The sequence below is a fragment of the Callithrix jacchus genome, chromosome 14, assembly GCF_049354715.1.
Source record: "Callithrix jacchus isolate 240 chromosome 14, calJac240_pri, whole genome shotgun sequence".
Classification (NCBI taxonomy): Eukaryota; Metazoa; Chordata; class Mammalia; order Primates; family Cebidae; genus Callithrix; species Callithrix jacchus.
In genome coordinates this window covers 12296473-12324317 of record NC_133515.1, presented here as the reverse complement: position 1 = coordinate 12324317, position 27845 = coordinate 12296473, and the positions used below count along the sequence as shown (strand labels likewise).

The following is a 27845-nucleotide window of genomic DNA, read 5'->3' as shown; positions in this document are numbered from 1 at the left end:
CCAAATACAGGCAGTTTATGAGAGACACTTATGTATAGAACAAAAAAAAGTTAGTAGTAAAGGGATGTAAAAAAAGACAAATATGCCAATTCCAAGCAAAAGAAAACTAGTGACTATTTCATATAACAGAGCAACGCATTGAGAAAGGAAATATTATGATAGATATTGAGAGATATTTCATCATGACAAAAGTGCCAATTCAACAAGCATAAATCTGTGTAGGCATATAAGAGCTCCAATGTATATAAAACAAACATTTACAGAACAAAAGAAGATAGAGACAAATTGACCTTAATAGTTGGAAATATTCATGTCTCTCTCAGAAACAGATAGAACAAGCAGATAAGAGATTGGTAAGGATATAAATTTTTTGAACAGCACCATTAACAAACTTAACCAAATTAACATTTAAAGAATAATAAAACCAAAACCTATAGACTATATCTTTGTTTCAAATGCCCTTGGAACATTCAGCAAAATATACTATATTGTAGGTCTTAAGTAAGTCATTACAAATTCCAAAAGGTTGAAATGACACTGTGTATAATCTTGGACTATAATGAAACCAAAGAGGACATCAACAAGAGACAATGACTAGAAAGTTTTCCAAATATTTGGAAATATTAAAACAACATTTTTTTGGTGGAAAAACAAATTACAAGGGAAATTTGAAGAAATGGTTTAAACTGAATAGTATGAAAATATGACAAACAGCTAAAGTAGTGCTTACTGGGAAACTTGGAGTTTGAATGTATATACTACCAGAGGATAATTAAAATTAATTATCTAACTCTTCATGTGTACAAACTACAACAAAAGGTGCAAGTTAAGCCCCACTGAGTAGAAGGAAAAATAATAAAGACAAAGAAATAAATAAAAATATAAAGCAGGTAAACCTCAGGTACAAATATCATAGGACCCCAGCTGCAATGGACACATATGGTCATATAAACCACTGTGGCTCCAACTGTGGTTATAAGGTGTGGACTTTGGAAGCAATCAACAGAGACTGCCACTTTTCAGTGATTCAACTTTGGACACGTTACTTAGCCTTTTTGCACTTCAGTTATTTAATTCATAAAATGAGAATACACGCCTCAGTGTTGCTTGGAGGATTTAATTCAATAATATATTTCCATGACCTAGCACAATACCTAGCTTAGCATACTTAGTATATGTGAATTTCTTCCTTTCCTTCTTTTTTTCCTCTTTTGAAAGAAATTACTCAATTGGACATGTTGATTCATAAGATCTAGCTAGACAAGCCCTAAATATACATATAGTCAATTCAGTCAATTGATTCAAACTCAATCAATTAATCAAACATTGAAACCACTAAATTAGTTTGAATCATCTCTCCAGAATGTTCTCATTGAATTTTTTTTTTTTTTTTTTTTGAGACAGAGTTTTGCTCTGCCTCCCAGACTGAAGTCCAGTGGTATGACCTTGGCTCATTACAACCACCACCTTCTAGGTTCAAGCAATTCTCCCGCCTCAGTCTCCTGAGTAGCTGGGACTACAGGCACGTGCCAGCATGCCCAGCTAATTTTTGTAATTTTAGTAGAGATGGGGTTTTGCCATGCTGGCCAAACTGGTCTCAAATTCCTGACTTCGAGTGATCTGCCTACCTTGGACTCCCAGTGTGCTGGGATTCCAAGTGTGAGCCACCATGCCTAGCCTGAATTTTCAAATTTAGAAATGACCACAGAGACAGTTAAATAAAAGGATGGCAAAAACAGTCTATAGACCACAGGCAGTTCCAATGTCTCTTGAACTTTAAAATGTTGCCTCTTTTAAGTCAGGTTAAAAGTGGCAACATTCAAAAAATGCTACCCTTTATCTAGTTTTGTAATGTTATTCACTAAATATGAAATGTATATCTGTTGTCATTCAATAATGAATTATATTTACCCTTAGAAGACTGTATTATGTCCCCTACTCATAAACACAGAATATACATCTGTTGGAGTATACCTAATTCCACTGCAACATGGTTAAGCTTTGATCCAAGAAGAACCGGAACTATATAACCGCTATCTAGAAGTGAAAAAGAAAAGACAAATATATTAGTGTTGCCTTGAGCTTTTCTAAGACAAGCATCTATTAGAATGTGCTCATTTCATGTAACAAAGATTCCAGTAGTCAGCAGTTTGCGTTCACTTGAATCCTATTTGCATTAACTAAAGGTTGCAGATACATTGTTTGTTGCTTCATTTTCCATCAACTCCCTGCTCACAGAGATGCTTAAAGCACCTTGTTCCTGGTTTCCTCTCATTCAAATCTGCAGCTTCTGCTCACTTTAACTAAAAGGCAGAGGAAGATGCCCCTCCACTGCTGCCTGACTCCCAGACGATCAAACATGCAGGACTTGGACCATGCAAAATCACTGGGAAGAGCCTTTCTGCTCTGTCATGATTCCCTCCATCTGTCCTCCTCAGCTGGCCTGTGATGGATTTACAGGGCGTGGGATCAAGACAGGGTGAGAAAAGCAAATCCTTCTAGGTGCCCACTGTTCCTTGGCAGGATGCTAAGAGCAGTGTCCTTTCCATATTGTGCCCCAGGGGCCTCACCTCAGCCCTAGCCCTGTTGGTTAAGTCCATGCCTATAGGCCAAGTTCTACTTTGCTCCTGAGTGGCTTCTGACCTCGACTGGAAGGACTGCACATAAATCCTGTCTTCTCAGTCCCCATCTGGTGATGCTTGGGAAGTAAATCATCACTCAGCAGGCTCTTGCCTAAGGCAGCTGACAACTGCAAACCCTAAGAGCAGCTGTGGTCATAAATTTAAATTGGTACACAGTTAAGTTATTGTTGACCCCGATATCTGCGTTGGTAATGCTCCTCATGACCAGGACTGTTCCCTTCTAGTAACCACGGTGCTTTGGGGGCATTTCCAAACAATGACCAGAGCAGCCCTTCTGGAACTTGTGGGTGCTCAGCAAGCAGAATGCCTGGTCAAGTGGAGTAGAGTGGGACTCAAAAGCTTTCCTGCAGCTTCCACACCTCCCTGAGCCCTCTCAGAAAGTGCGGTGCCACAGAGTGAGCAGTGGAGAATGCAGTGGGCAGATGTGTGAGCAAGAACAGGAGAATGAAATCAGCACAGTAGACCCTGGGGTTGAGAGTCAGGACGGGGTTCCCCGGGATTCAGAGTCTCTGGGCAAGCCTGAAATTCTGGCAGACAGGCAAGAGGAGCTGAGATGTATCTAGGGAAAGAACTAACTCTCAGGTCTGGCAGCATGAAGCAACATGGGCTTGAATTCAAAGACAAAGAGGCAGGAGGCAATTTCTGTATGAAGGGGAAAACTGCTACTGACTACCTTTCTCTGGATTAATTTTTCTCCCCGAAACTTGCATGGAAGATTTGAGAAGGGGAAGTGTGAAGAACATCTTGAGCAAAGGGTGCTGTCTCCTAACACTCAAATTATATCATAGGAAATCCAGGTCAGCCCTGAGTTTGCACAACTGGTATAAGGTGAAGAATGTAGTCCCATGTAGGTCACAAAAGGAAGAAAGCACTTCAGTGCATACCCTTGACGTGACCAGTCTGCCTAGGAGGCTAGCATTAGAATAAAAATGGCACAGAGGTCGTCAGCAGTAGGAGACATTACCAGATCAGCCAGAGCATGAGACCAGGAAAGTGGCAGATGCCCGGTGGAAATTCGGGTCACTGATTCACGAGCATGAGCTGAAGGCAGTGGTACTCCTGGGTTCCAAAAACAGTGCCCAAAGTATGGTGTTTCAGCAGGTTGAGTACTTTAAACTAAAGGACATTGGAAAGCCTCAAAATCAAGATCTCTGTGACCTTCTCCTGCCCTCCTGCTTCATGCTCCCATTCTCCCCAAAGCAAGTCATAGAAACCAGACTTCTTCTTCCCAAAAGCAGATCATAAAAACTAGAATCCATTTCCCTAAAATAAGACATAAAACCTAGAAGTATGACTCTAACCTTCTGTCTTTCTGTCTAGGAGCTGGCTAAAAATTCTTTGACCTTCTTTGGTATGACAGTAGGTCTTAATGCCCTCTGCCTTCTATCCAGGAAAAAGAAATGTAACAGAGAGGCCAAGAAGAATCTGAGCAGACAGGTCTTGGTGGGTTTCTTCACTGAGTCTACTAGCATTAGGTCATACCCTTTTGTCCAATCACATTTCTACATGGCTGTCCATGCTTCTAGAGACTAAGGACTTAAAAAGAAAACACTGTTTTCCCTGAGTCTTGGGGTCTTTCTTCCTTCCTTCTTTCCTTCCTTCCTTCCTTCCTTCCTCCCTTCTTTGCTTCCTTCCTTCCTTTCTTTTCTTTTTTTTTTTTTGATTGAGTCCCACTCTGTCACCCAGGCTGGCACATTATCAGCTCACTGCAACCTCCGCCTCCTGGGTTCAAGCAATTCTCCCTGCCTCAGCCTCCCAAGAGGCTGGGATTATAGGTTCTGCCACCATGCCAAGCTAACTTTTATATTTTTAGTAGAGATGGGGTTTCATCATGTTGGCCAAGCTAGTCTCAAACTCCTGGCCTCAGGTGATCCACCCACCTCAGCCTCCCAAAGTGCTAGGATTACAGGCATGAACCGCAGTGCCCAGCCCTGGGGTCTTCATTTCTGAAGGCTTCCATGTCACAGAAAAGTTTGATTAAATAAATTTGTTTTGCTTGCTTCTTGTTAATCTGTCTTTTTTATGGGAGCATTGTCATGACCCTTATGATGGAGAGGAGAGGTATCACAGCTTTCCACCACTACAGCAGTCACCATGTGGCAGGTAAGAGATCTCCATCTGTGATGGCAAGTGTACCGTAATAAAGACACAACATGGAGAAGGCAGGAGCTCAGAGTCCCACTGTCCTCAACACAGGCCAGAACACCTCCTGATGGTCCTCTCTAACTACAAGCTCTAATTTCTGTAAACTGATAGCAACTTTACCAAATCCAAAAGCATAGCTAGTATGGTGAAGTGTCTAGACCTTTTGTTGTATGTAGCATTGAAGGAGTTGTTGCTCTCTCAATAATGCATACAACAGACATGTAATGAGCACCTATTATGTGCCAAGTGCCAGTCGTAGGTATTCAAGATGCAAAGATGAGGAACAGAACTCAGTGCAAAGCTTTCCAGACACTTTTCACGTTATTGACAGAGACACACATGTAATGCAACTCTGACAGCAATCAGAAATACAAACAACAGGTCATGGGGGCATGAAGGAGGAGGGACATTAAATAGAGTCCTGAGAGACTCAGTTGACATTCTCCAAGGAGACAAGAAAAATAAGATGGACAGTTATGGGAGAAGAATATCTTGTGCTGCAGGTGAAGTATGGGAACCCAGCCGTGGGATATGGTCATTACAGCAGAGCTCTTCCTGTCCCTAGAGCCATCCTAGAGCTGTACACAGACTCACTCACTCAGTCATCGTCAACCAGCCCTACAAGGGATGAACCATTACTGTCCCATTTCATCATGAGGAAGCTGAGGCAGAGAGGAACTAAGGAAATTAACTCACCCAAGGCCACAGCCTCACAGAACTGTTGTGAGGATGATATGGGATGATTCAACTCAAGTACTTGGCACAGTCCCTGGCCCATAGCAAGTACCCTTTTAATAACAGATACTCTTATGGCTTCGTCAGAGATGGAAGGAAAGAGTTGCTGATAGGTGGAAAGCAGATGGTGGGAGAGAGGGTGTAGGTTCTGAAAGAATCAAAGGAACAGATATTTATATAAGAATAAAAATACATGTAAGAAAGTAAAATTGGAGATTTAGGGTAAATGATTTTTTTTTTAGATTAAATCTCACTCTGTCACCCAGGCTGGAATGCAGTGGCGTGATCTTGGTTCACTGAAACCTCTTCCTCCTGGGTGTTAGCAATTCTCTGCCTCAGCCTCCTGAGTAGCTGAGACTACAGGCACCTGCCACCATGCCTGGCTAATTTTTGTATTTTTAGTAGAGACGGGGTTTCACCACGTTGGCCAGGCTGGTCTTGAACTCCTGATCTTGTGATCTACCTGCCTCAGCCTTCCAAAGTGCTGGGATTACAGGTATGAGCCACTGGCCTGGCCCAGGGCAGATGATTATACGTAGAATTTAAGTTTTTGAGTTTAAAAATTCAGTTTTGGGTTTCTTAGGCTCTGGGCTGTGGCAGGCAGAATAATAGACCCCAAAGTCTCCCACATCCTACTCCGGAGTTCCCATGAATATGATATGTTACATGGCAAAAGGATCCTCTAGATGTGATTAAATTAAAGATCTTGAGACAGGGGGATCACCCTGGGTTATCTAGGTAGTCTCACAATGTAGTTTCAAGGTCCTCGTCAGGGAGACAGAAAGGTCAGAGTCAAAAAGGAGATGGGATGAGGGAAATTGAATGTGTTTGACTCCGAAATGCAGTGGCACAAGCCACGAACTGCAGGTGGCCTCTAGAAGTGAGAAAAGGCAAAGGCAAAGAAATGTATTTTCCCCTAGAGCCTCTGGAAGTAGCGAATCCTGCCAAAACCTTGATTTTAGCAAAGACCCTAAACTTGGGGTAATTTGTTACCCTGGCAATACGTGGGCGTATATGGCTACACGGTTGTAGTGAAGAGGAAAGATGCTGCTAAAGCAAAGGCTCTACCAAATGTGAGCCCACAGATTTTGCTGAACAAGCCACCCACACAGGTGTTACAGTTTCCAGTTCCTCAGGATGATGGGAGGAAGGGGAATATAGGCTGAATAAACCATTGTCTTCAAATCAACAAAGGAGCTGTCATTTTAAGAAGAGGCCAGACTTAGTCTATGGAATTCTTGAAGGCAAACCGATCAGTGGTTGGAAGCTATAAGAAGGGAATATTTGGACTCAACAGAAAAAAAGACTTTGACAATCAGATACTAAAATCTGGATTACGCTGGTGTGATTTGGTCATTTCCTTGGTAGTTTCCAAGAAGAGACTGGATGATCAATTATTGGCTGTGCTTTATGATGAATATCTTCACTGGGTGAGTTTAATTAAATACCTTTAATGTCCCAGGATTCTGTTCTTCCATCACACACAGCCTGGGTCCAGCATGCCTCCCTTCCCACCAGCACATCAGTGTTCCTTACACTCTCTCAGCAGACAGCCCTTTCCCCAGCAGGTCTTCCCCCATTCATGAGGCTCCAAGGTCAAATGGAGCCTTCTGCATCTGTTCTTCCTCCAACGTCTCCCTGCACTCTTGCAGCCTCACAGATGATGCTGTTTGATACGGTGGCACCTTCAGGTACCTTATTGCCTCTCCTGATTATAATCAAATCCCTTGAGACTAGTACAGAGCTCACTTCATCTCATATTTCCTTGCTTCCCTGCCTCACTGTGCTAAGTACAGTTTATTGACTACAGATGTCTTCAATAAATATTCATGGTGTGAAAATGTAAATTTAACAACAAAAGATTCCAGAATTTACTCAAATATCATATAAGAAAGAGCTGACTTATGTGCGGTTTATTTATATAGATTTTCATTTCCTTCCCAAAAAGAGGTTGTTTTTCAGCCAAGTAGAGGTCCACCAAAATCAAGATTTTGACCCTTATATTTGAACTAGTGATGTGGTCACAACCCCAACTAAGTGGGCTCTCAATTCCTACACAGTTTTGATGAATAAAAAAATTCCATTTTACTAAAATACATCTGTTGCTTCCCAATTCTAAGATTTCCCTTACCTCCCAATACTGTTATATTGAAGGTTTTGGTGATGTTAAATAGTTTTCCATCATGATGAAGGAAATGCACGCAGGAGTAATACCCCTGATCTTCAAACTCAGCATTCTTCTTTATCATTGGGTTTCCCTTGTTCTCCAGTAGCTTTTTACAGTTCTGTTTTTAAGAAAGCAAGTTAAAATACTTAATTATCCAAATTTTTGAGTTAAATATCTTTAGAGAAAAAGAAAAAAAGAATGGAAAGTAGCAATTCCTGTGTATGTGTCTGTTACTTGATACTACTTTTACTGAGACAAAAGCAGTCCCATTGCTGTTGTTATGATTGTTGTTATTAATAGATACTGGGAAATACAGCATGGGGAAATAGAAGCATTGTAGCTGCTTTCATCAATTTCCTTTCACCTCTCTTTTACACGCATGTAGAGAGATACAAACAGAGAGACAGAGACAGAGAAAACACTACAACAAAAATCCTTGCTTGAGTGACATCTCTGTTTCCCACGTGTTCAGTCCAATTTTGTATATTCCAGACTATGCGTCCCAGGGGTGGGTAGTGGGGTGGGAGGAGAATTGCTCAGAGAACTGAGTAGCTAGCAGACCACCCATGCCCTTAACACCCTCCACCAGAAGCCAGCAAGCTTATTAGAAATGCATCAACAATATTTAAATCCATAGGTACACTCAAACATCTCTATCTCACACACACACATTTCCATACATGTCACAGGAATTAATACTAATTGTAATAAATAAAATCACTTTCTTCAATCCAGGACATCTGATATCCAGAGGTAGGTCCCAGAGCCACCCAAGGACCACATTGGAAGGCTGAGGGCTGAATGGCCATCCTTGACCAATGGACACTGTTTCTGCAAATGCCAGGCAAAGAGAACTTACTGCCCACAGACTTCTTCCTCGGAGCTGGAAGCCACTGGGGCTAGACCCATTATGCATAGAATGTGCCCATGAAGCACCCACATGTGTACCTCACATCAGTAAATTATTTATGTATAAGTCAAAGTTTTATAGAACCAGACTAATTTTTCCAAGCTGTAGAAAAGATCGGAGACTTCATTTCCTTTTCCAGTTAACGGTTTACTGATTTACCCTCCTTGCTCTCAGGTGAAATCATGGTCAGTCAACAGGCTTAGAATACTTAGCCCGTGGTCAATTGTTTAGCTAGACATCCTTGCTGCACCAGTGTTCTTAATTTAAGTATCTGTATTTTGGAATTTCTTAAAACTTGGCACACCAAGCCTCACTAATGTACTGTAATACATTTGCACATTGTACAAATTAAATGTACTGTAATACATTTGTACATTGATGGGAAATAGAATCAAGTCAACTCAGTACTGGCTTGAATATTTAGAAAACATTTCAGAATAAGAGCTGTTTTTGAAAACCACAAATAAACAGTGCTCAAGCATAAGGTACAAACAAAAGATTCAAGGAAATCATCATCACTTGTTTCAGCTTTCCCAAGTTCTGTTCAGACCACTCTCTCTTACAGCTCTTCAAAGTTCCATGACAGAAGCACATTATTCATATTTGTTATTTAATATAAACTATATCAGCTGTCCCCAACCATCTTGACATAGAGACTGTTTTCGTGGACAACAATTTTTCCATGGACGAGGGTGGGGGGGGGGTTGAAGGGATATGGTTGGTTTGGGGATGATGCAAGTGTATTACTTTTATTGTGCACTTTATTTCGATTATTATTATATTGTAATATATAATTAAATAATTATATAACTCACCATAATGTGGAATCAGTGGAGCCCTGAGCTTGTTTTCCTGCAACTAGATGGTCCTATCTGGGGGTGAAGGGAGACAGTGACAGATCATCGGGCATTAGATTCTCATAAGGAGTGTGCGACCTAGATTCCTCTCATGCCTGGTTCACAATAGGGTTTGCGCTCCTGTGAGAGTCTGATGCCACTGCTGATCTGACAGGAAGTGGTAATGTGAGTGATGGGGGGTGGCCCAGGGACTGGGGATCCCTGAACTACACAATTCGTGTTGTGTGTGTGCATGGATAGGAATGTGTATGTTTTTTATGCAGACACACACTCTATACACACACTGTATATATGTGTGCATATATAATTCCTATAGCATGGTATAAAAGAGCTTTTATTTACTTTAAGTTCTGGAATACATGTGCAGAACATGCAGGTTTGTTACATAGGTATACACATGCCATCAACCCATTATCTACATTAGGTATTTCTCCTAATGCTATCCTTCTCCTAGTCCCCTGGAGTGTGATGTTCCCCTCCCTGTGTCCATGTGTTCTCATTGTTCAACTCCCAGTTATGAGTGAGAACGTGGTGTTTGGTTTTCTGTTCCTGTGTTAGTTTGCTGAGAATGACGGTTTCTAGCTTCCTCCATGTCCCCGCAAAGGACATGAACTCATCGTTTTTTATGGCTGTACAGTATTCCATGGTATATAAGAGCTTTTAAAATTCAACAAGTAAGAGGTATGCTTTTTAATGGTGTGTAAGAGCTTTTAAAATTCAACTGAAGAAAACAGAGAAAATAGGCAATCCACAAAATTGCCTTATTGTGGTTAAGATCCAATAAATATATACAAAAGTTTAATTTATTACTAAGAAAAGTAAAAAACCACTAGGAGTTTTAGAAATTTTTCATATCAAATTTTAAACATTCTAGGAGTATTATTTCCCAGTGTTGTGGAGGTGACAGAAAATTGGGATTCTTTTATCAACTGTGGGGTAAAATTGGCATTACTCCCTGGAGATGAATTTGATTGTGTGGAGAAAAAGCCGTATAAACATGCTCACAGCCTTTGATCCAATAATTCTACATTTAGGGATTTGGTTGAAGGACAAATTACATAAACACCCAAGGATTTGTGGAAATGGTAATCATTTTCACCTTTAAATAATAGTGAAAAATAGGAAATTCACAAATGTCCAATAACAATGGGATTAGTTAGATGAAACCAGGCACATGCAAAATGAAAACCCATGGTTAGAAGAATGTTTAAAGATGTGAAGGGATAGTCAACACATGATTTTTAGAGGAAAAAAGCAATAAAATAAAATAGACCACTTTTAAAAACCAGATCTTCACAGAAAAAAACCACAAAGTCTCTAACTGATGAAATTATGATTTTTGCTTTCTTCATTTTTCAGTTTTCCATCTTCTAATTTTATAAAATAAACTAATATATTCAGAAAAACATATACAATTGAGTTTTAAATATTAAGTATATGTGGCAGCAGAAATGGAAATCCTTAAACTAGCATTCCTATAAATTAACTTATTGAAAGAGAAGGAAAATGAAGGAAGGGTGTGGGAGAGGAAGCTGTGATCATTTATTGAACACCAAATCCAGGGAAACTACTGTGGAATACATATCAATACTATGCATCAGCTCTTGGCAACAAGCCAGTGAGGAACTTGGCTCAAACACCTCCAGTGGGCCATGTGCAGTCAGGCAGCTTCTTTGTTATGAGAGCAAAATGGTAGCCCTCAGCCCCTGATTTGGGAATTTTATCTTTTCCATCAAGTCTTAAAGTTAAAGTATTATAAAAAGCATTACCTTATACAATGATGTGCTGTTGATCAGTTTTTGATAGTAACTGTTTGCACAGGTTATCTGCAAAAATCTTTTAACTCTCACAGCTTTACTAGTTACTTGTTTCTCAGTGAAACAGCTGTGTTTATTTCTTCTGATGACATTTAAGTTCCATTCCTGAGTATGATTTCTATGGAATAAAGGTGTAAAGGTATTTTATAATACTACAGAAACTTTGCAAATATCACCCTCTTCCCTTTAGTAACCGATGCTATATTTTTCCTTTATTTTTTTAAAGAGATCGATTCATTGATGTGCAAACCCTGCTCTGCCTCCTTTTGGTTCAGAGGATCAAGAAATTTAACAACTGTCATGGGAGTAGGAGGTAAAAAATGAAAAGCTGAGCAGTCTACACATACAGAGAAACACACACATGCACGCAAACACACAAACACACACACACGTGCATATCCTACCGCAGACAATATATTATGGATGTCATACAATGTCAATGATCTTCCGTGATGGACCAAGACTTCAGAGAGTCTTGGTCCAGGATGGGAGGGTGGCATTGCTTTCACAAGGTCTATAAACTCCTGATGTTGTTTTCTAAATGTGTGTGTATATGCATTAGGTTTTATGTTTCTCAAGGCAATTTGTTCCAATCCCCTTCTCTTACTGTTGAATAAACCAAAGTCTGGAGTTGCTGCCCTCAGTGTAATTGAATTAGCTCTTTAAATGCCTTACTGACTGAAAATGAGTATGAGTAGATTTTATAGTTGTTTTTCCTCCTGATCAGAAATTAGTGATCAGGACTATCACTAGGCCAGGTGCAGTAGCTCACCCCTGTAATCTCAGCACTTTGGGAGGCTGAAGCAGGTGGATTACACTCCTGTAATCTCAGCACTTTGGAAGGCTGAAGTAGGCTGAGGTGGGCACCTGAGGTCAGGAGTTTGAGATCAGCTTGACCAATGTGGTAAAACCCCATCTCTACTAAAAATACAAAACTTAGCTGAGTGTGGTGGTTGGTGCCTGTAATCCCAGCTACTTGGGAGGTTGAGGCAGGAGGTGGAGGTGGTAGCAAGCCTAGATTGTGCTATTGCACTCCAGCCTGGGTAACAAGAGTAAAACGCTGTCAAGAAAGGAATGGAAGGAAGGAAGGAAGGAAGGAAGGAAGGAAGGAAGGAAGGAGAGAAAGAGAAGGAAGGAGAAAAAAGAAAGGAGAGAAAGAAAGAAAGAAAGAAAGAAACAAAGAAAGAAAGAAAGAAAGAAAGAAAGAAAGAAAGAAAGAAAGAAAGAAAGAAAGAAAGAAGGGAGAGAAAGAGAAAAGAAAGAAAGAAGAAATTAATTGGAAAAATACAGTATTTTTTAAATGAAGTTCTTAGAAAGAAAATGTTTCCGATTTGATGTTAGCTTACACTGCACCTGGGATGTATAGATTCATTTACTAAACACAGCAGAAATGTGTTGTTAAGTTATCCTACATGCCTGACACATTTGTGCCCACCTGGGCACTTCCAGTTCCCCATTAGGTCTTCAATGGGATAGAAGGAAGACAAGACTAGCACTTACTGAGCTCCAGGTATTAGACTATGCACATGCAAGGGAGATGACTATTTTCCTCAGGCTCCCATGAGAATGCTAAATCTCAGAGAGGTTAAACAACTTGCTCAGGGCACACACTTGCTACAAGATGGGGCCAGGATGCAAATGCACATCTATTTGGCCTCAAAGGCTGGAAGTGCTTTGCACAATTCTAATCACTTTCACAGTCCAATGAATCTGGCCCTTTCACCTTGGGCATGACTTTATGAAAGATTGGCCATGACTGGAGAAGGTGGCAGGCTGGTTGTCATGGTTATAAGCAATGGGTCAGTGGCCATGTGACATGATAGAGCTATCTGGCCCTTGAAATGGATTCAGAATCCCATTGGTAGAATCTTCTTCTCAAGTGTATTTTTGTAAAGTCTGTCCAACTTTGGCCTCGATGAACTCGAGAGATAGAGATTTCTGGATCTCTCTGACCTGTTGCTTAAAAGGAATAGAGTACATGAATAATCCCATCTTGTCACATCGCATTGTTCTCTACCTCTGTAATCCTCAATTCCTAGTGCTCAACAAGTGCTAGAGAACTGATTACACTCCATGTGCAGGACACTGCAATGGGAATGCTGAAACAAGCAACATCACACTGCACCTGCCATCCTGGAGCTCCAAGGCTGGTGAACACTTAGGCCAACTGGCCCAAAGCTGTGACCACACTTTCCTGCCACATGCCCAGCCCATCTTGGTTATGAAAGCCACTCATTTTTGTCCACGCACACCAGGGGATAAGCACCAGCCCCCTCTTCTGAGGCTGCTCACCAAGCTGAACTTGCTGCCTGTCAGCCTAGAATCTGATTATTACATTTTGTTGTGTGCATTTCTCTACACCTTCATTTCTTCACCTCTATCACTGAAAACCCCTGTATCTGCTTCCTTCTTAGTTTTTTTTTTTTTTTTTTTTTTTTCCTTAAAATTTGGTGAGACAGTGATTTTCACTACAGGACTGAATTATCAGTCTTCAGTGGCATGTGATTATTAGCAATGGACTCCTAAGAACTAAAGAATTACTGTTCTAATGGTAAAATTTCAGGGGTAAAGTCTGTTCACTGATAGATTCCACATCGAACTACAAAGGCTTACACACCTAAGTTAGAACACACACACACTTGCAGTAAATACTGCTTGCCAATTGCACTATCTTAGAAGATGTCTGTATCTTCTATGCTCCTAGGTGTCTAAAACAACATGCTTCCATGTAAAATCCCATTTACCGTCAAAGCCATTGTCAAAGCTGCTTCTCTCCTCATCACTTCACTCTCACAGTGATCAGTCTCCAATATCCACTCTGGGACACCTCATTTTTCTCAGCGTCTCCTGTCTGCCACCCTGTCTCTCCACACCTCTCTGAAATCCTACCTCAATCTTTGGCTTCCATTGCTGTTTCCTAAGTCAGGCTGTATTCTCTACTCCCCATATCAGAAAGACGACCAATGTCATTCGCTTCTGTTATTTCCAAGTGATGATCATAGATGCCTGGCTGTCCCTATCAATGTGCTCTCTATGCCCTGTCCAGAATACTTTATTCCTTTAAATAAACTTCATTAATCAGGAGTCAAAAGAGGGGGCAGATGTGTTTGTTGTTCTTTTTCCTTTATCCCATTTGTGAGTATTCATTCTTCCTTAGTTATGAAAAAATCCCAGTTGTGACCCATTTCTGTAATTATTGCTTTTCAAAGGTCACCTGAAGATGTATTGGTGTTTATCAAAAGAACTATTTAATTTTTTCTAATGCCTGGGAGTTCCTACGTATAAAAACAAACTTTAAAATGACCTCGTTTGGTGCAAAACCACAGGCCTGCTACCAAGGTTTCATAGTGATAGCTCACTCTGCTCTCAACAGCATGATTGATAACGATCAAGACTCAGTCTAAAAGTGCTTCTAAAAGAAATCTGCTACATATGAAATCTGCACACGATCACCCTTCCGCTGGCCCTGAGCTATTTCCTTCAGGTCAGTCTCAAGTCTCTATAACAATACCTACATATGTAGGTAGGTACATCTAAAGACAAACACATTCAGTAAGTGTGGGTGATGCTTTCAGTTGACTGCGGTCATTTCATGGAAGTTATGCAACTAAATTATGAGTATTCTGGCAAAATCTAGGGACACCTCATGAGTAAACGTCAAAGCGTTTCCATGTTGCCCTCTCTCACTGCCCCCAGCTGGGGGTTGTGATTGGCTGCCAGACACACTCTTCCTCCACTAGCACTGCCTCCTGGCTCCCATCAAACTCCTGCAGACTGGACTCATGTGTGTCTGCATCAACCCCGTCCCTGCTCCCCACCAAGGACGCCCAGGAAGCTGACACTGTCCCCTTCACAATACATTAATATTACTGTGAAGTCTGAGCCACTGACTTCATTTGACCGGAGGCATCTAGACAATAGGAGCAGCTGAATTTTAAAACTGACTTTCATGCAATTGCAACTTCTTATTGACAAGGATCCCCTAAAAGGAATCCTATGAAGGTAACCTCCTTTCACTAAGGTCATTAAGAAAATATGTGGGTGAAGGGGAGAAAGGAAGCAAAACACACTGCCATGTGTGTACCTACGCAACTGTCTTGCATGTTCTGCTCATGTACCCCAAAACCTAAAATGCAATAAAAAGTTAAAAAATAAAAAATAAATAAAGAGAGAGAGATAAATTTATTTTGTTCCATAACAAAGCATGTATTTCATGTTGTAGGAAGAGTAGGAAAGAAAAAGATGGGCTGATTATTTGACCTTTCAGAGTACTGCATATTTGAGTTGCTGAACAAAGGACAAGAGGGCTATAAAATACACTCTAAAAAGAAACCGTTAACTCACCCCATTTGTAAAAAGTAAGATCCTGTGTCATTCAACTCAACAGGCCAAAACTCCAAAGCATGATCTTGCAAACCAATCCTTGGTGAACTGCTTGGGTTCAGCTCCACACGTTTCTGTGATCCACTGCTTTTTTGCCATCTTCTGGCGTTTGCTTCAATCTCATGTGCATGTGAAGATGAGCAATATTTCAGATAGAAAGGTTCCCCTTCAACCACGGTAATGTGGGGACGTGAAGTACAAGAAGACTCTTCAAAAGATTAGTAAAGTAAAAAGAAATAAAAAGAAAAACGAAAATGACAAAAGTAACTTTTTGTCTCCTAAGGTATTAGGTGAAGAAGCAAAGTTAGTAAGAAAGTCCTGAGAAATCTTGGTGGCACTTTCTTGTGGGTTCTTTTATTTTTGCATCAACCTGTCAACACTAGAAGGGATAAGGCACTTTCAGAACATAGATGAAAACACAACTTCCGACAGTTTTCCCCAACAGGAAGGTATCAGAATTTAAACAATCAAGCTAGAAGACTGTTAAATGTGTCGTCTTTTAAAAGGAAATGTTACACATTATAACTTCTTCATAAGGAAAGCCACAGAACTCACAGTGTTTTCATACCTACCTCAAAACATACCCAGCTGAGGAGTCTCAGTGGAAAACCAGAAACCTAACAATTTGGCGTTCTTTCTTGGCATTATCAGAAATCTCACTCACCTTGCATTCACCCTGCCTATCTAACATTCCTGAGCATGTGTGGGTGTGGTTAAAGGCATGCCTATGTAACTTAGGGTGTGCGTACATTTGTTATTGCTGTAGGTCACCATGTGGATAATCAAGTGTTCATTTATATAATATCAATCCAAATTTGCATATGTGTCACTTTCCCTCTTTCAAGATTGACCCAGATTGTCTGGCTTTGAAAATATACCTGACCCTCATCTACATAGGATAGGTGCTCCTTCCCCTCTTTCTGTACTCTGGTATTTCAAGGTCAGCATTAATGGGTTTTTCTCATAATCTATCTTCTGGTGGCTCTTGGGTGCACTTTTGCCACATTCTGAGGATGAGAAGATTTAAATTGAATGAAACATTTTCTCTCAGACATGAACAGAATGCCCTGTCTGTAGTCATGGTTTATTTCTCAAAGCAGCAGTCTGGTTTTAACTCAAAATTGTTAACCACAGCATAAAGAGGAAGTGCATATCAGAATGCTTCTGCCACATATCAGAATGTTTAGCTGTGGCCCCACCCAAATGTGGCAGAAGCATTCCGATAGGCTTCTGCCACATATCAGAATGTTTGGCTGTGGTCCCACCCAAATCTCAACTTGAATTGTAATTCCCATAATCTCCACATGTCACTGGAGGGACCCAGTGGAAGGTAATAAGTTCTCACTAGATCTGATGATTTTATAAGGGGATTTTCCCCCTTTTATAAGTTTCCCGAGGCCTCCCCAGCCCTGCAGAACTGTAAGCCCATTAAATCTCTTTTCCTTATAAATTACCCGGTTTCAGGTGTGTCTTTCTTGGCAGTGTGAGAATGGACTAATACAGTAAACTGGTACTAGGAGTGGAGCACTACTGTAAAAATACCCAAAAATGAGAAAGTGACTTTGGAACTAGGTAACAGGCAGAGGTTGGAACCGTTTGAAGGGCTCAGAAGAAGATAAGAAAATATGGAAAAGTTTGTAACAGCCTAGAGACTTGTTGAATGGCTTTGACCAAAATGCTGATAATTTCATGGACAATAAAGTATAGGCTGAGGTGGTCTCAGATGGAGATGAGGAACTTGTTGGGAACTGGAGCAAAGGTGACTCTTGTCATGCATTAGCAAAGCGATTGGTTGCATTTTGCCCTTGCCCTATATATAGGTCTGTGGAACTTTGAACTTGAGAGATGATTATCTGGCAGAAGAAATTTCTAAAGAGCAAAGCATTCAAGAGGTGACAGAGCTTAAAAGTTTGGAAAATTTGCAGCCTGAGGATGTGGTCAAAGAGAAAAACCCATTTTCTGGAAAGAAATTAAAGCAGGTTGCAGAAATTTGCATAAGAAATGAGGACCCAAATGTTAATTGCCAAGACAATGGGGAAAATGTTTCTGAGGCATGTCAGAGACCTTCACAGCAGCCCCTCCGATCATAAGCCCAGAGGCCTAGGAGGAAAAAAACAGTTTCCTGGGCTAAGCACAGGGCCCTCTGATGTGTGCAGCCTAGGGACTTGGCGCCCTGCATCCCAGCCCTCTAGCCATTGCTAAAACAGGCCAAGATACCAGATCGGGCTGTGACTTCAGAGGGTGCAAGCCTCAAACCTTGGCAGCTTCTACATGCTGTTAAGCCTAGACTTCTACATAGTGTTGAGACGGCAGGTGCACAGAAGTCAAGAATTGACGTTTGGGAACCTATGCCTAGGTTTCAGAGGATGTATGGAAATGCTGGATGTACAGGCAAAAGTTTGCCATAGGGGTGGAGTCCTCAGGGAGAACCTCTGCTAGAGTACTGTGGAAGGGAAATGTGGTGTTGGGGATCCCACACAAAGTCCCCATTGGGACCCTGCTAGCGGAGCTAAGAGAAGAGGGCCACCATCCTCCAGGCCCCAGGATGATAGATTCACTGACAGCTTGCACCCTGCACCTCGAAAAGCCCAGAAACTCAGCACTAGCCCATGAAAGAAGCCAGGAGGGGAGCTGTACCCTGCAAAGACACAGGAACACAGCTGCCCAAGGCCATGAGATCCTACCCTACCTCTTGCAGCAGCATGATTTGGATATGAGACATAGAGTCAAAGGAGATCATTTTGGAACTTGAAGGTTTAATGACTGCCCTATTAAATTTAGAACTTGCATGGGGCCTGTAGCCCCTCTGTTTTAGTCAACTTCTCTCATTTGGGAGGGTGTATTCACTCAATGCCTGTACTTCCATTTTATCTAGGAAATAACTACTTTGCTTTTGATTTTACAGACTCATAGAGGGAAGGCACTTGCCTTGTTTCAGATGAGACTTTGGACTTGGATTTTTGAGTTAATGCTGGAAAGAGTAAAGGCTTTGGGGGACTGTTGGAAAGGCATAATTGTGTTTTAAAATGTAAGGACATGAGATTTTGGAGAGGCCAAGGGTGGAATAATATGATTTGGCTGTGTCCCCACCCAAATCTCCTTGAATTGTAGTTCCCATAGGCCCCATATGTCATAGGAGGGACCTGGTGGAAGGTAATTTAATCATTGGGGTAATTACCCTAATGCTGTTCTGATAGTGGGTGGGTTCTCATGAGATCTGATGTTTTTATAAGGGGCTTTTCCCCTTTTGCTAAGCACTTCTCCTTCATGCCACCATGTGAAGGATGTGTTTGTTTCCCCTTCCACCATGATTGTAAGTTTCCTGAGGCCTCCCCAGCCATACAGAACTGTAAGCCAATAAAACCTTTTTTCTTTATAAATCACCCAGTCTCAGGTAGGCCTTTATGGGCAGCATGAGAATGAACAAATACACATTCTTTGAAAACATGGCTGTCAAATCTAACTCAAAGCACAAGAGTTAAGGAGCACCAACTTTATGTTTTCTGGTTGCTATGCAAGCTTTATTTTACATTAATACTTTAACATAGAAGGTGTGATACATTTGTATATGTGGGTGTCAATTTCGATTGACACTGAAAACCATGATGAGTCATTAACAGTTCATTTATTTTCCTGTTTTAGAATTAATAGAATAGAATGTATAGACCATACAATATGTGCTCCTTTATGTCTGTGTTATTTTGACATGATTATATTATAAAGGCATTCATGTTATAGCAGTGATGTGTTCCTTTCTCATTGTCATGTAGTACATAATTATGTTATTATTTGGCAATTTATTTTATAAAGGGATACATGTTGGGGATTTGGTTTATTAAACAAATGTCTATTGGATATTGGGTTATTTCTGGGTTTCCAGGTTTTGGCAGGTCTTAAAAAGCTTCTATAAACACATATGACTGTGTTTGGGTAGACATGTGCTCTCTGGAAGTATTATCATTTGAGAAAACCTAATCTGAATTACACACTCTCCAGAGGTGGGAGGTTGATAGTCGAAAGTCCACACTTTATTCCCTGGGCAGCTAGTAGCTTTGGATATCTAATTATGTGTTTGTCATTAGAGACTTTGCTGATTACCATAATGCTTGTTGGAAATGGTCCTTGTTGGGATAAATGAGAGGAGTTCAAAGTGTGCAGAGTTCCAAGTGCCAAAATAGGCACTCCTATTTTTCTATGAACACAGTATAAGAACCCAGCAGGGCCAACAACAATAAAGTCTGTGTTTGAAACTGTCTTCAGTTTGAACAATCATAAGATTTTGTCACTTAAACTCAACTAGGTTCAGTGAATCCTATATGTAGAACATTGTCATGTCTCCCTAGAGGGAACCATTTATGAAAAGTGCTCTCCAGGGCAGGCAGTGAGGAATTTGGCAACTTGGCACAATAGGCTACATGGCTATTTCTATGCCTGAAGCATGCTCTCATTGTAATGAGGTGCAAGGCTGTTAGTGTATATCCACAGGACATGGGACCCATGACACATTTTCCTTCACCTTGCTTTTCCACTCACTCATTTCTGACAGATCATTGCATATCAAAAAACAAGTATCTACCTCATTCCTTTACCATCTGGGTAGGATTGTATTGCAGTTATCTCAATAATAATTGGATCCACATAAGTAAATATACCCTGAGATTGGACCTGTGTTATTCGAAAGTACCAAAAGCTTAATTCTGGTATCTCTTCAGCAGTAATTCTCTAAGCAGGGAACACAGGCCCATGTGCTTCCCTCTCCCAGATAATACATCAAGGCAAATTAATATTTGTGCTCCCATTTTCTTTCCCAAAGCCTAAGGAATTCCTTCCTATTCAATCATAGAACCCTAAAGAATGGAGTCTCGGAATCCTTCTCAATTAAAATAAAAAAAGAACTCTAGGCAATCACTGCTAATAAATTAAAATTGGCGTTTGACATCTACTGTGAAGCCTACTTGAACTCCCTGGTCTAGCCAGACTCTTTTTTGTATATTCCTTCTCGTTTTATTTTTTTAAACCTCTCTAACATATTTTTCATTTAAATTTCTCATTATTACTTAAATAATGGGATGAATATTTGCCTCCTCTCAGGAAGGAGAGAGTGTGTTTCAAACTTTCTAAAACCCAATAACAAAGATGGTTATCACCTCCTCAGTTTCAAATAACATGAAAGAAATTTTCACCTCAGACAAATGTAATTTACTTCAAGATGAAAGTTTTTCACTCTGTTCTCACTACATAAACTTGGACTGCAGAATCTTCTCTTTTCTAATAACACCATGTATGTCTTTTTTACTTGATCCCATTCCTAAGACTCTTATCTCTGTCTGGGATACCAAATGGTTGGCAACGTCACTAATCTTAATAAATTAGGTCGCTAATCTTAATAAATTCAGCATTTTCAGTAGCCACCTTCATATTAAAAGAAAAAACTTGGACATCATTTCTCAATTACTAATAAAATATGTTTGTGAGTATTTATAATCACTTACCTGTGGTGCTTACAAATATAAGCCCCCAAAGGGTCAATGTTAATTCTCTACAATTCATGGTTTTGATTCTGCTTCAAATGGCTTCTCTAGAAAACAGAATATAACAGATTCAGCCAAAGCTTTCAGACAAAAGAATACCTATCTTACGAAGGTTTAAAAATCTTCTGGCACACATATTTTTTGAAAACCAACCTAGAAGATTTTCATATTCCTTAATATAGTAACCAATTCGCAGAACTTTCAGCCATATAAAATTAATAAAATTTCAAGGCAATGAATTTTTGCTTCTGGAAGACATCCTTAATAATTCATTTTTCTGACACAACAGAACTTGATGAATTTCTGCCCTGGTTTATTAAATCCTGCCTCCAAGGTCAAAGTTGAGAACAATAGTACTGCTAAAAATATTACCGTTCTATGAATAAAAAATTTGTGACACGCTGAGCTTTGTATGGCAGTTCTGCCCACGTAAGAGAATGTGCATGTGTTTTCACATCAAAATGCTCATCAAGGCTTGTAGTGAGATCTTCATTCAGGGGTTGAATTTTTAAAACTCCATCTTCCTTGCTCAGAATGCAGGTTTCATAAGTCTGGGAACTAAGTCTATTTTGTTCTTCATTGTATCACTAAAGTCCAGCATGACTCCTAGCACATGGCCAGCACTTGCTAACATGTGTCACTGCAGCATAGGTGTGTATATGTGTGTGCGTGTGTCTGTGACCGCCCATATGAGTTTACTTTAGGGAAATGGAAAAACAATATGACAGTCTCCTATACTCCAGACACCTCCTTTACATTGACCATGACCCATGGAACAAAGATCTGCTTTAAAATTTGATCTTACTACAACCTTGCCTTTGCACTCTGATTACAACTTTGAGAGCCCATTGGAGGAAGGATCTCCCACAGTGGAGACCATTCAGAGTCTAAATACTGCATAAATAACACCATGTTCCTTGTTTAACTATCCCAAGTGCAGGGAGCACAACCTGATAGCAGAGTCTGCTTTCAGAAACACACAAACCTGGGCTGCCACTCCAGTTTGAGTCCTGACAAGCTGAGCAACTTTGGGCAAGTCTTAGAGCCTGTTTGCTCATTACCAAACCAGAGATAAGAAGGCCTACCTCTGGAATTATCCAGTAATTAAACCATCTAAGGCTTACGCAGACTTTTTGAGTGCAGGGCAGCCTCTGAGCCCAGAATAATTTCCTCTCACCAATGACTACTCACCTTCCATCCTAAAAAAAAAAAAAAAAAGGGTTGTCAATGCCTAAATCCAGGATAAAGCTTAATAGCTAAGCTGCCAAAACATTCACGTCCATACTTATGAGAAAATCATCAAATATTTGGCGGAATTTCCAAGAGATAACAATCAATAATGTAAAGACAAAAGGGACAAGTATGAATGGAAAGTACCAACTGTGCATAATCAAATTAGACCAGTTCTATGGTCTGAAACCTCCCCCACCACCTCCACACACGTTTTATTATTAACTCTGCCTTTTCTTTTATCTTGGATAGAATAAAAAATGTTATTTCCTTTACGTCACTACTCTGGTTAAGGCTCATATCACCTTATAAAAAAGCAACACTTAAAAAAAATGCAATATCTACCAAGATACAAAGTTGAAATTAGAAGATGAGTCAGCAAACTAAGTTAACTCTGAGTTTCAATATGAAACTCATTAAGATTTCAGAATACGAAAAATAGGATCCCAGTAAACAAAAAATAGTTGGTATTTGCACAGCATTCTGCAAATGTGGATGTGTGTATATAAAATGTTTAATGTACTTAAGTTTTACTTGTGATTTTAAGAGATTAAGGTTATATTAAACAATAAATTCATTTACAGAAAAAGAATTATTCTGATAAATGTAATAGGTACTCTAGCAAGTATTAATAAAATAGATATAGAAGAATATAAAATATTAAGTGTCTTACATGTAAGAATTTTAAGGGTTTTTTATTGTTATGTTTAATATCAATATTTTTGCTCTTCCATCACTATTGTTTCTTTCTTGTTTTTTAATTTTTGTGATTGCTGAAGCAATTTACACACAATGTAGGTCATCTACAAAATGAAGACTGGAAGAAGAAAATATTCTCAACATGCAGAATATTTTAGCATGTTTTCTTATACTTTTTATAAATGTTGTCACATAATTAAGATGCTTAAATGATTGCATATCCTACATTTCCAATTAATATGATATAATAAGCATTATTCCTGTGTCACAAAACTCTTTGTTAAAATCATTCTAATTGCCACCTAATATCACTTCATGTGAATATATTACCATTTACCAGATGCATTGTATTATGAGATAATCCTATGATCGTCTTCACGGATAAGGCAGGATGGCTCAGTGTTTTTGCAACATGGGCTCAGGTGCCAGCCTGGCTGGATTTGACTCTCCATTCTACCCTCTACCAGCTGAACAGCTGTGGGCAACTGACTTACCTGCTCTGTGCCTCAAATTCCTTATCCACAGAAAGGAATAATAATACCATCTCCTGGAGCTGATGTGAAGGTTAAATGAGTTACTATTGCAAGTGTCTGGTGAATAGTGTGAATACCACCTCAATGTTGTCTACATTTCTTATTATTTCCTGGGTGTTACTTGATGGCAGCACAGTGATTGAGTTGACTACATTTAAACCTGGCAAATGCATGCTCCCAAACTGCATTCCAGAAGTGCTGCAATAATTCATATTCTCTCACTCAACAGCACAAGACAGTATCTATCAACCACACCCAGGAGATCACTGAGCAACTTTACTTTTAAAATCTAATTAGACAGCCAAAATAGAAAAATGTTATCTCATTGTTTTCTGAATTTGCATTTATTTGGGTATAAATGAGGCATATATTAATCACTTATTACCAGCCATTTTATTTTCATGTTTATGAACCATCTCTTGTCTTTTGTGAGGTTCTCAGATGTTCATCTAACTTGTTGTTTACTTTCTCTCTTTTGTTATGCTAATAGATGAAATATTTATATTGACGTAGTCAAACCCATCATTCTTTTGCCTGATTACAGGTATGAGCTACCATGCCCAGCCATGATTTTTTAATTACTTTTAAGTGTAGAATATCCTTTCCTCTTGGTGGTCAAATAGATGTTTATATATTGTCTTCAATTCTATGGCTCAATATTGTTCTGTTTTGTTTTTATGTTTACCTTTTTTTATCCACAAATAATTAATTTTCTTGTTTGACATGAAGATAGGGTATGACTAAACTTACTTTTCTCAGAGAGCTACTAATTACTTCTCTATTGCCACTTAAATTGTCCTATATTTCCCTTGTGGTTTGCTGACATGAGGTTATAATGTACAGGTCCTCCCTGAGCACTCTGCTGGCTTGCCCAAGTGCAAACACATACACGTTCACGCACACCGATATTCCTCTACCCTCCCACCTTTAGTTTGTCTATTCACAGCACTTATCACTAGCTGACATATTTTCACTTGATGTCTGCTTGTTTGTTATTTGCCGAATTATTGAATGAATTAAATCCATAAAATATATACAATTTGGAATCTAGGTGATCATCTGATCCATTGCCTATAGTGTATTTTTGAAATGCTTTTTAAATCATGATATCTTGGAAAGTGTATTTTAGCAACTAATGGGAAGTCTAGGGAACCAGTTGTCACCCAAGTTTGGAAAAAAAATCATGCTGCCTGGGCTCTACCCAGCATTCTGAAGGACAGCCTGGGCATCCTGATTCCTCAGAACTCCGCACGTGACTCTAATGTGCAGTCAGGTAGAGAGACAACGACCTAAGGCACTTAATTGTATTCTTAGAAAAGTAAGTTTAACTCATCTTAAATGCATGTATTTCATGTGTTTAAGACATATTAAATATTTGTGCACCTACGTATGTATGTATGTGTGTGTACACACACATAACTAATAGTCACAAACTTACCTAAATCACTCAAAGGCATGAAGTTTTCTCTAAATGAAAAAAAAAAAAAAAACTGTTTCGTTCTAAAAATTGGGTGACCCAGGCTGAAGGTCAGATCCAAGCTGACCACTCTCTCTTCTCCCAAGGCAACACAATAAAAGGCCCTTCCAGAGGGTCCAAATGGTCACCTGAACCCCTGGCTCTACCCAGCTGCCCTTGTTTATGGGTCCCACCCTGAGAAACTGACCATTCTCTAGAAGAAGTAATTCACAGAAACACATCATGTACAGGGAAAGAGCCATTTCAAAGCTCTTTCTAAAGAAGAATCCAAGACTCGAGGAAATGAAATGGCCAGCCTCAGATTGCAGCTAGTCACAGGGACACACATGAATCAATGTAGACACCTCGATATAAGCCACTCATTAGCAACACATACAATCAAGCACCTCCTGAGACCAAATGCCTGGATGAAAATCATAACACCAGTGTTTTTTTAATCTAATTTTTCCTCTACAGTGTTCCATGCAGTCTTTTTACTCAGCCTGCATGATGATAAAACAACCTAATGCAGAAAGGAAAAAATGATCTTGGCCATAACACACACACACACACTTAAATTCTAACAAAGAAAGAATTTGTGTGGAATTTGGCTTCTCGTCTGTAAGGCCAAGAAAATCAATGCCACCTCATAGTCCTTGTCACACACGTGTCTGTTATCAGCCTTATGCTTCCCCCCAAATCTGCCTATGCCTGTGCTAATCCTGCCACCTGAGCCACCCTCCCCACTTCTCCCAGCTGCCAGGTCCCTATGGTCCTTGCAACTTGGCTCAATATTTGCCTTTTCAAAGAAGCTCTCCAACTGCAACAGCCCCAAATGGTACATGCTCTTGTCCAAGCCCATCTCCATCACTCACTCCTGCACTAGCTCCCACTCTCCGTTGAGGTCCCTGAGGGCAGGGACCCTGCCTTTTCAATACGCGTTCCCTGACCAGTTGTTCTTTGCCTTTGGATGTGTATTTGTGCAGGGAGAGGGAACACACTGCCCCCAGAACCTGCACAAACCCAGTTCCCCAAATTTACCCCTCCTAGCCCATCCAAGGCCCTGAGGTTGAGACGTGTGCTTCCAATAACATCCCCGTGTATGACACAAAATGGATATTTGCAAAAGTCTTGAGACTAGAGCAAGAGAAGTCAGAGAAATTAACATAATAATCTTGGATCTCTATATCTGGCTGCCATTGCCCCCTCATTAATTTATCTAATTTATCTGATAACTGCGATGCAACTTGCTCGGCATTTTAACTTCTGAAGGCCGGGCAGAATAAACACAAAGGCTCTGGAATCAGAAAAAAAGTAGGTGTGAGTCTAGGATCTACTACTTAGTAGCTGGATGCTCTTGGATAAATAGCTGAGTTCCTCCTCCCTTTTACTAAAGCATAATAATGGTGTGGCCCTTAGGAGGATTAAGTGAAAATAAGATATCTAAAAATTGTCTACATTGTCAGGCACACAGTAAGCATTTAAAAAACTACAACTATTATTATCATTTATTTCCGTCGTTCTCACCTCTCAAGAAAATAATTGGGGATATCTTAATTCCTAAAACTTTACTTTCAGAGAAAGACGGAATGCTGTCTCATCAATTATTCATTCGTTTTCTCTCTCTCTCTCTCTCTCTCTCTCTCTCTCTCTCTCTCTCTCTCTCTCTCTCTCTCTCTCTCTCCACCCCCCAAATTGATCTTGTCTGGGGAATGTTCCCTTCCCCTGGGGGGTGCGGAGGGGGTGCCAGTGGCAGCAGCACCCACCCTTACCTTCAGAGCGGCGTCCCGGAGGCTGGGGCGGGGGCGGCAGCTCCTCCTTCACTCCAGGTCGCGACTGCGGAGGCCAGATTCAGAAAACAGGTGAGAAGCAGCGATCCTCACCTCCTGACTACCATGGGACGCGAAACAGAGGTGCGATTAAAGAGATAAGGCACCCAGAGAGGGTTACGAAAACAAAAACAAAAAAGAAGAAGAAGGAAAAAAAGTACAAACAAAACGAAAGAAGAATGTCAGGCGTCTGGCAGCTCCTGGCTGCGAACCCAGCCCAGTGGAGCCTGCAGGTGGGCACGGTCCTCGGTCAGGCGACGTTCCGTCTCCGGGCGTGTCGCGTTCTGAGGCGCTCTCAGTCTGGGGCGCTCCCGGGCATAGAATGCTCCCTGACTTGAGGTACTCCCTGTCTGGGGCCCCTCTGGTTCGGGTGCTCCTCGCGGCGTGTTCCAGGACCGGCTCCTCCACGCAGGCGCACGGCCTGGAGTTACCGGAGCTACTGGATCGCGCGGCCCAACGGGCGCAGCTGGAAAACCCGGCGCTTCGCCCTTTTGCCACGGACGGCGTGGACCGCAGTCCTCTGGCCAGTCCTCCCCAGCGGCGCCGCGCGGGTCCCGGGAGATCCCGGGCGGTCGCCAGGTGACCTGCAGGGCCGGGAGGGGCGCGCCCGGGCCGCTCCCACGCACCCTGCTGGCCGGGGCGCACAGCAGAGGATGCCAGGAGAGAGGATGCCTGGCCGCAGCTGTCGCGAGGAGGGCTGGGGGAGGGAAAATAGGTCCCCCAGGGAAGCCGAAGGTGAGACAGGCGCCGTGTCTCAAGGACACAAATGCGCCCCAGGCTTTCTGCTTTCCCAGAAGGATGGGGGTTCACTATGAGGAAGTAATAGAGAGAGGTGCAATTGAAGTCTTAGTATTTTTTTTTTAAGGAGGCCAAAGGAGAATGTGTGTTTCTAGATTTTTATTGTTTGGCAG

General features: G+C 40.8%; 1 protein-coding gene across 4 annotated transcripts in view; it reads right to left on the bottom strand.

Annotated features, from left to right (window-relative positions):
• Positions 1-27490, bottom strand: part of IL18R1 (interleukin 18 receptor 1) — a 41860-nt gene extending 14370 nt beyond the window's left edge. For 2 of the 4 annotated variants that reach the window (XM_008980196.5, XM_008980199.5), the window contains exons 1-6: positions 26878-27490; positions 21149-21234; positions 15618-15864; positions 11226-11391; positions 7654-7807; positions 1975-2037 (exon numbers count right to left, since the gene is read on the bottom strand). In XM_008980196.5, coding sequence (XP_008978444.1) covers positions 1975-2037; positions 7654-7807; positions 11226-11391; positions 15618-15864; positions 21149-21206 — 688 coding nt within the window. In that variant the 5' untranslated portion in view covers positions 21207-21234; positions 26878-27490. Of the gene's footprint in view, positions 1-1974; positions 2038-7653; positions 7808-11225; positions 11392-15617; positions 16036-21148; positions 21235-26877 lie in introns of all 4 variants that reach the window. The other 2 variants (XM_078348868.1, XM_078348867.1) reach the window with 2 other exon arrangements.
• Positions 27491-27845: the final 355 nt, after the last annotated feature.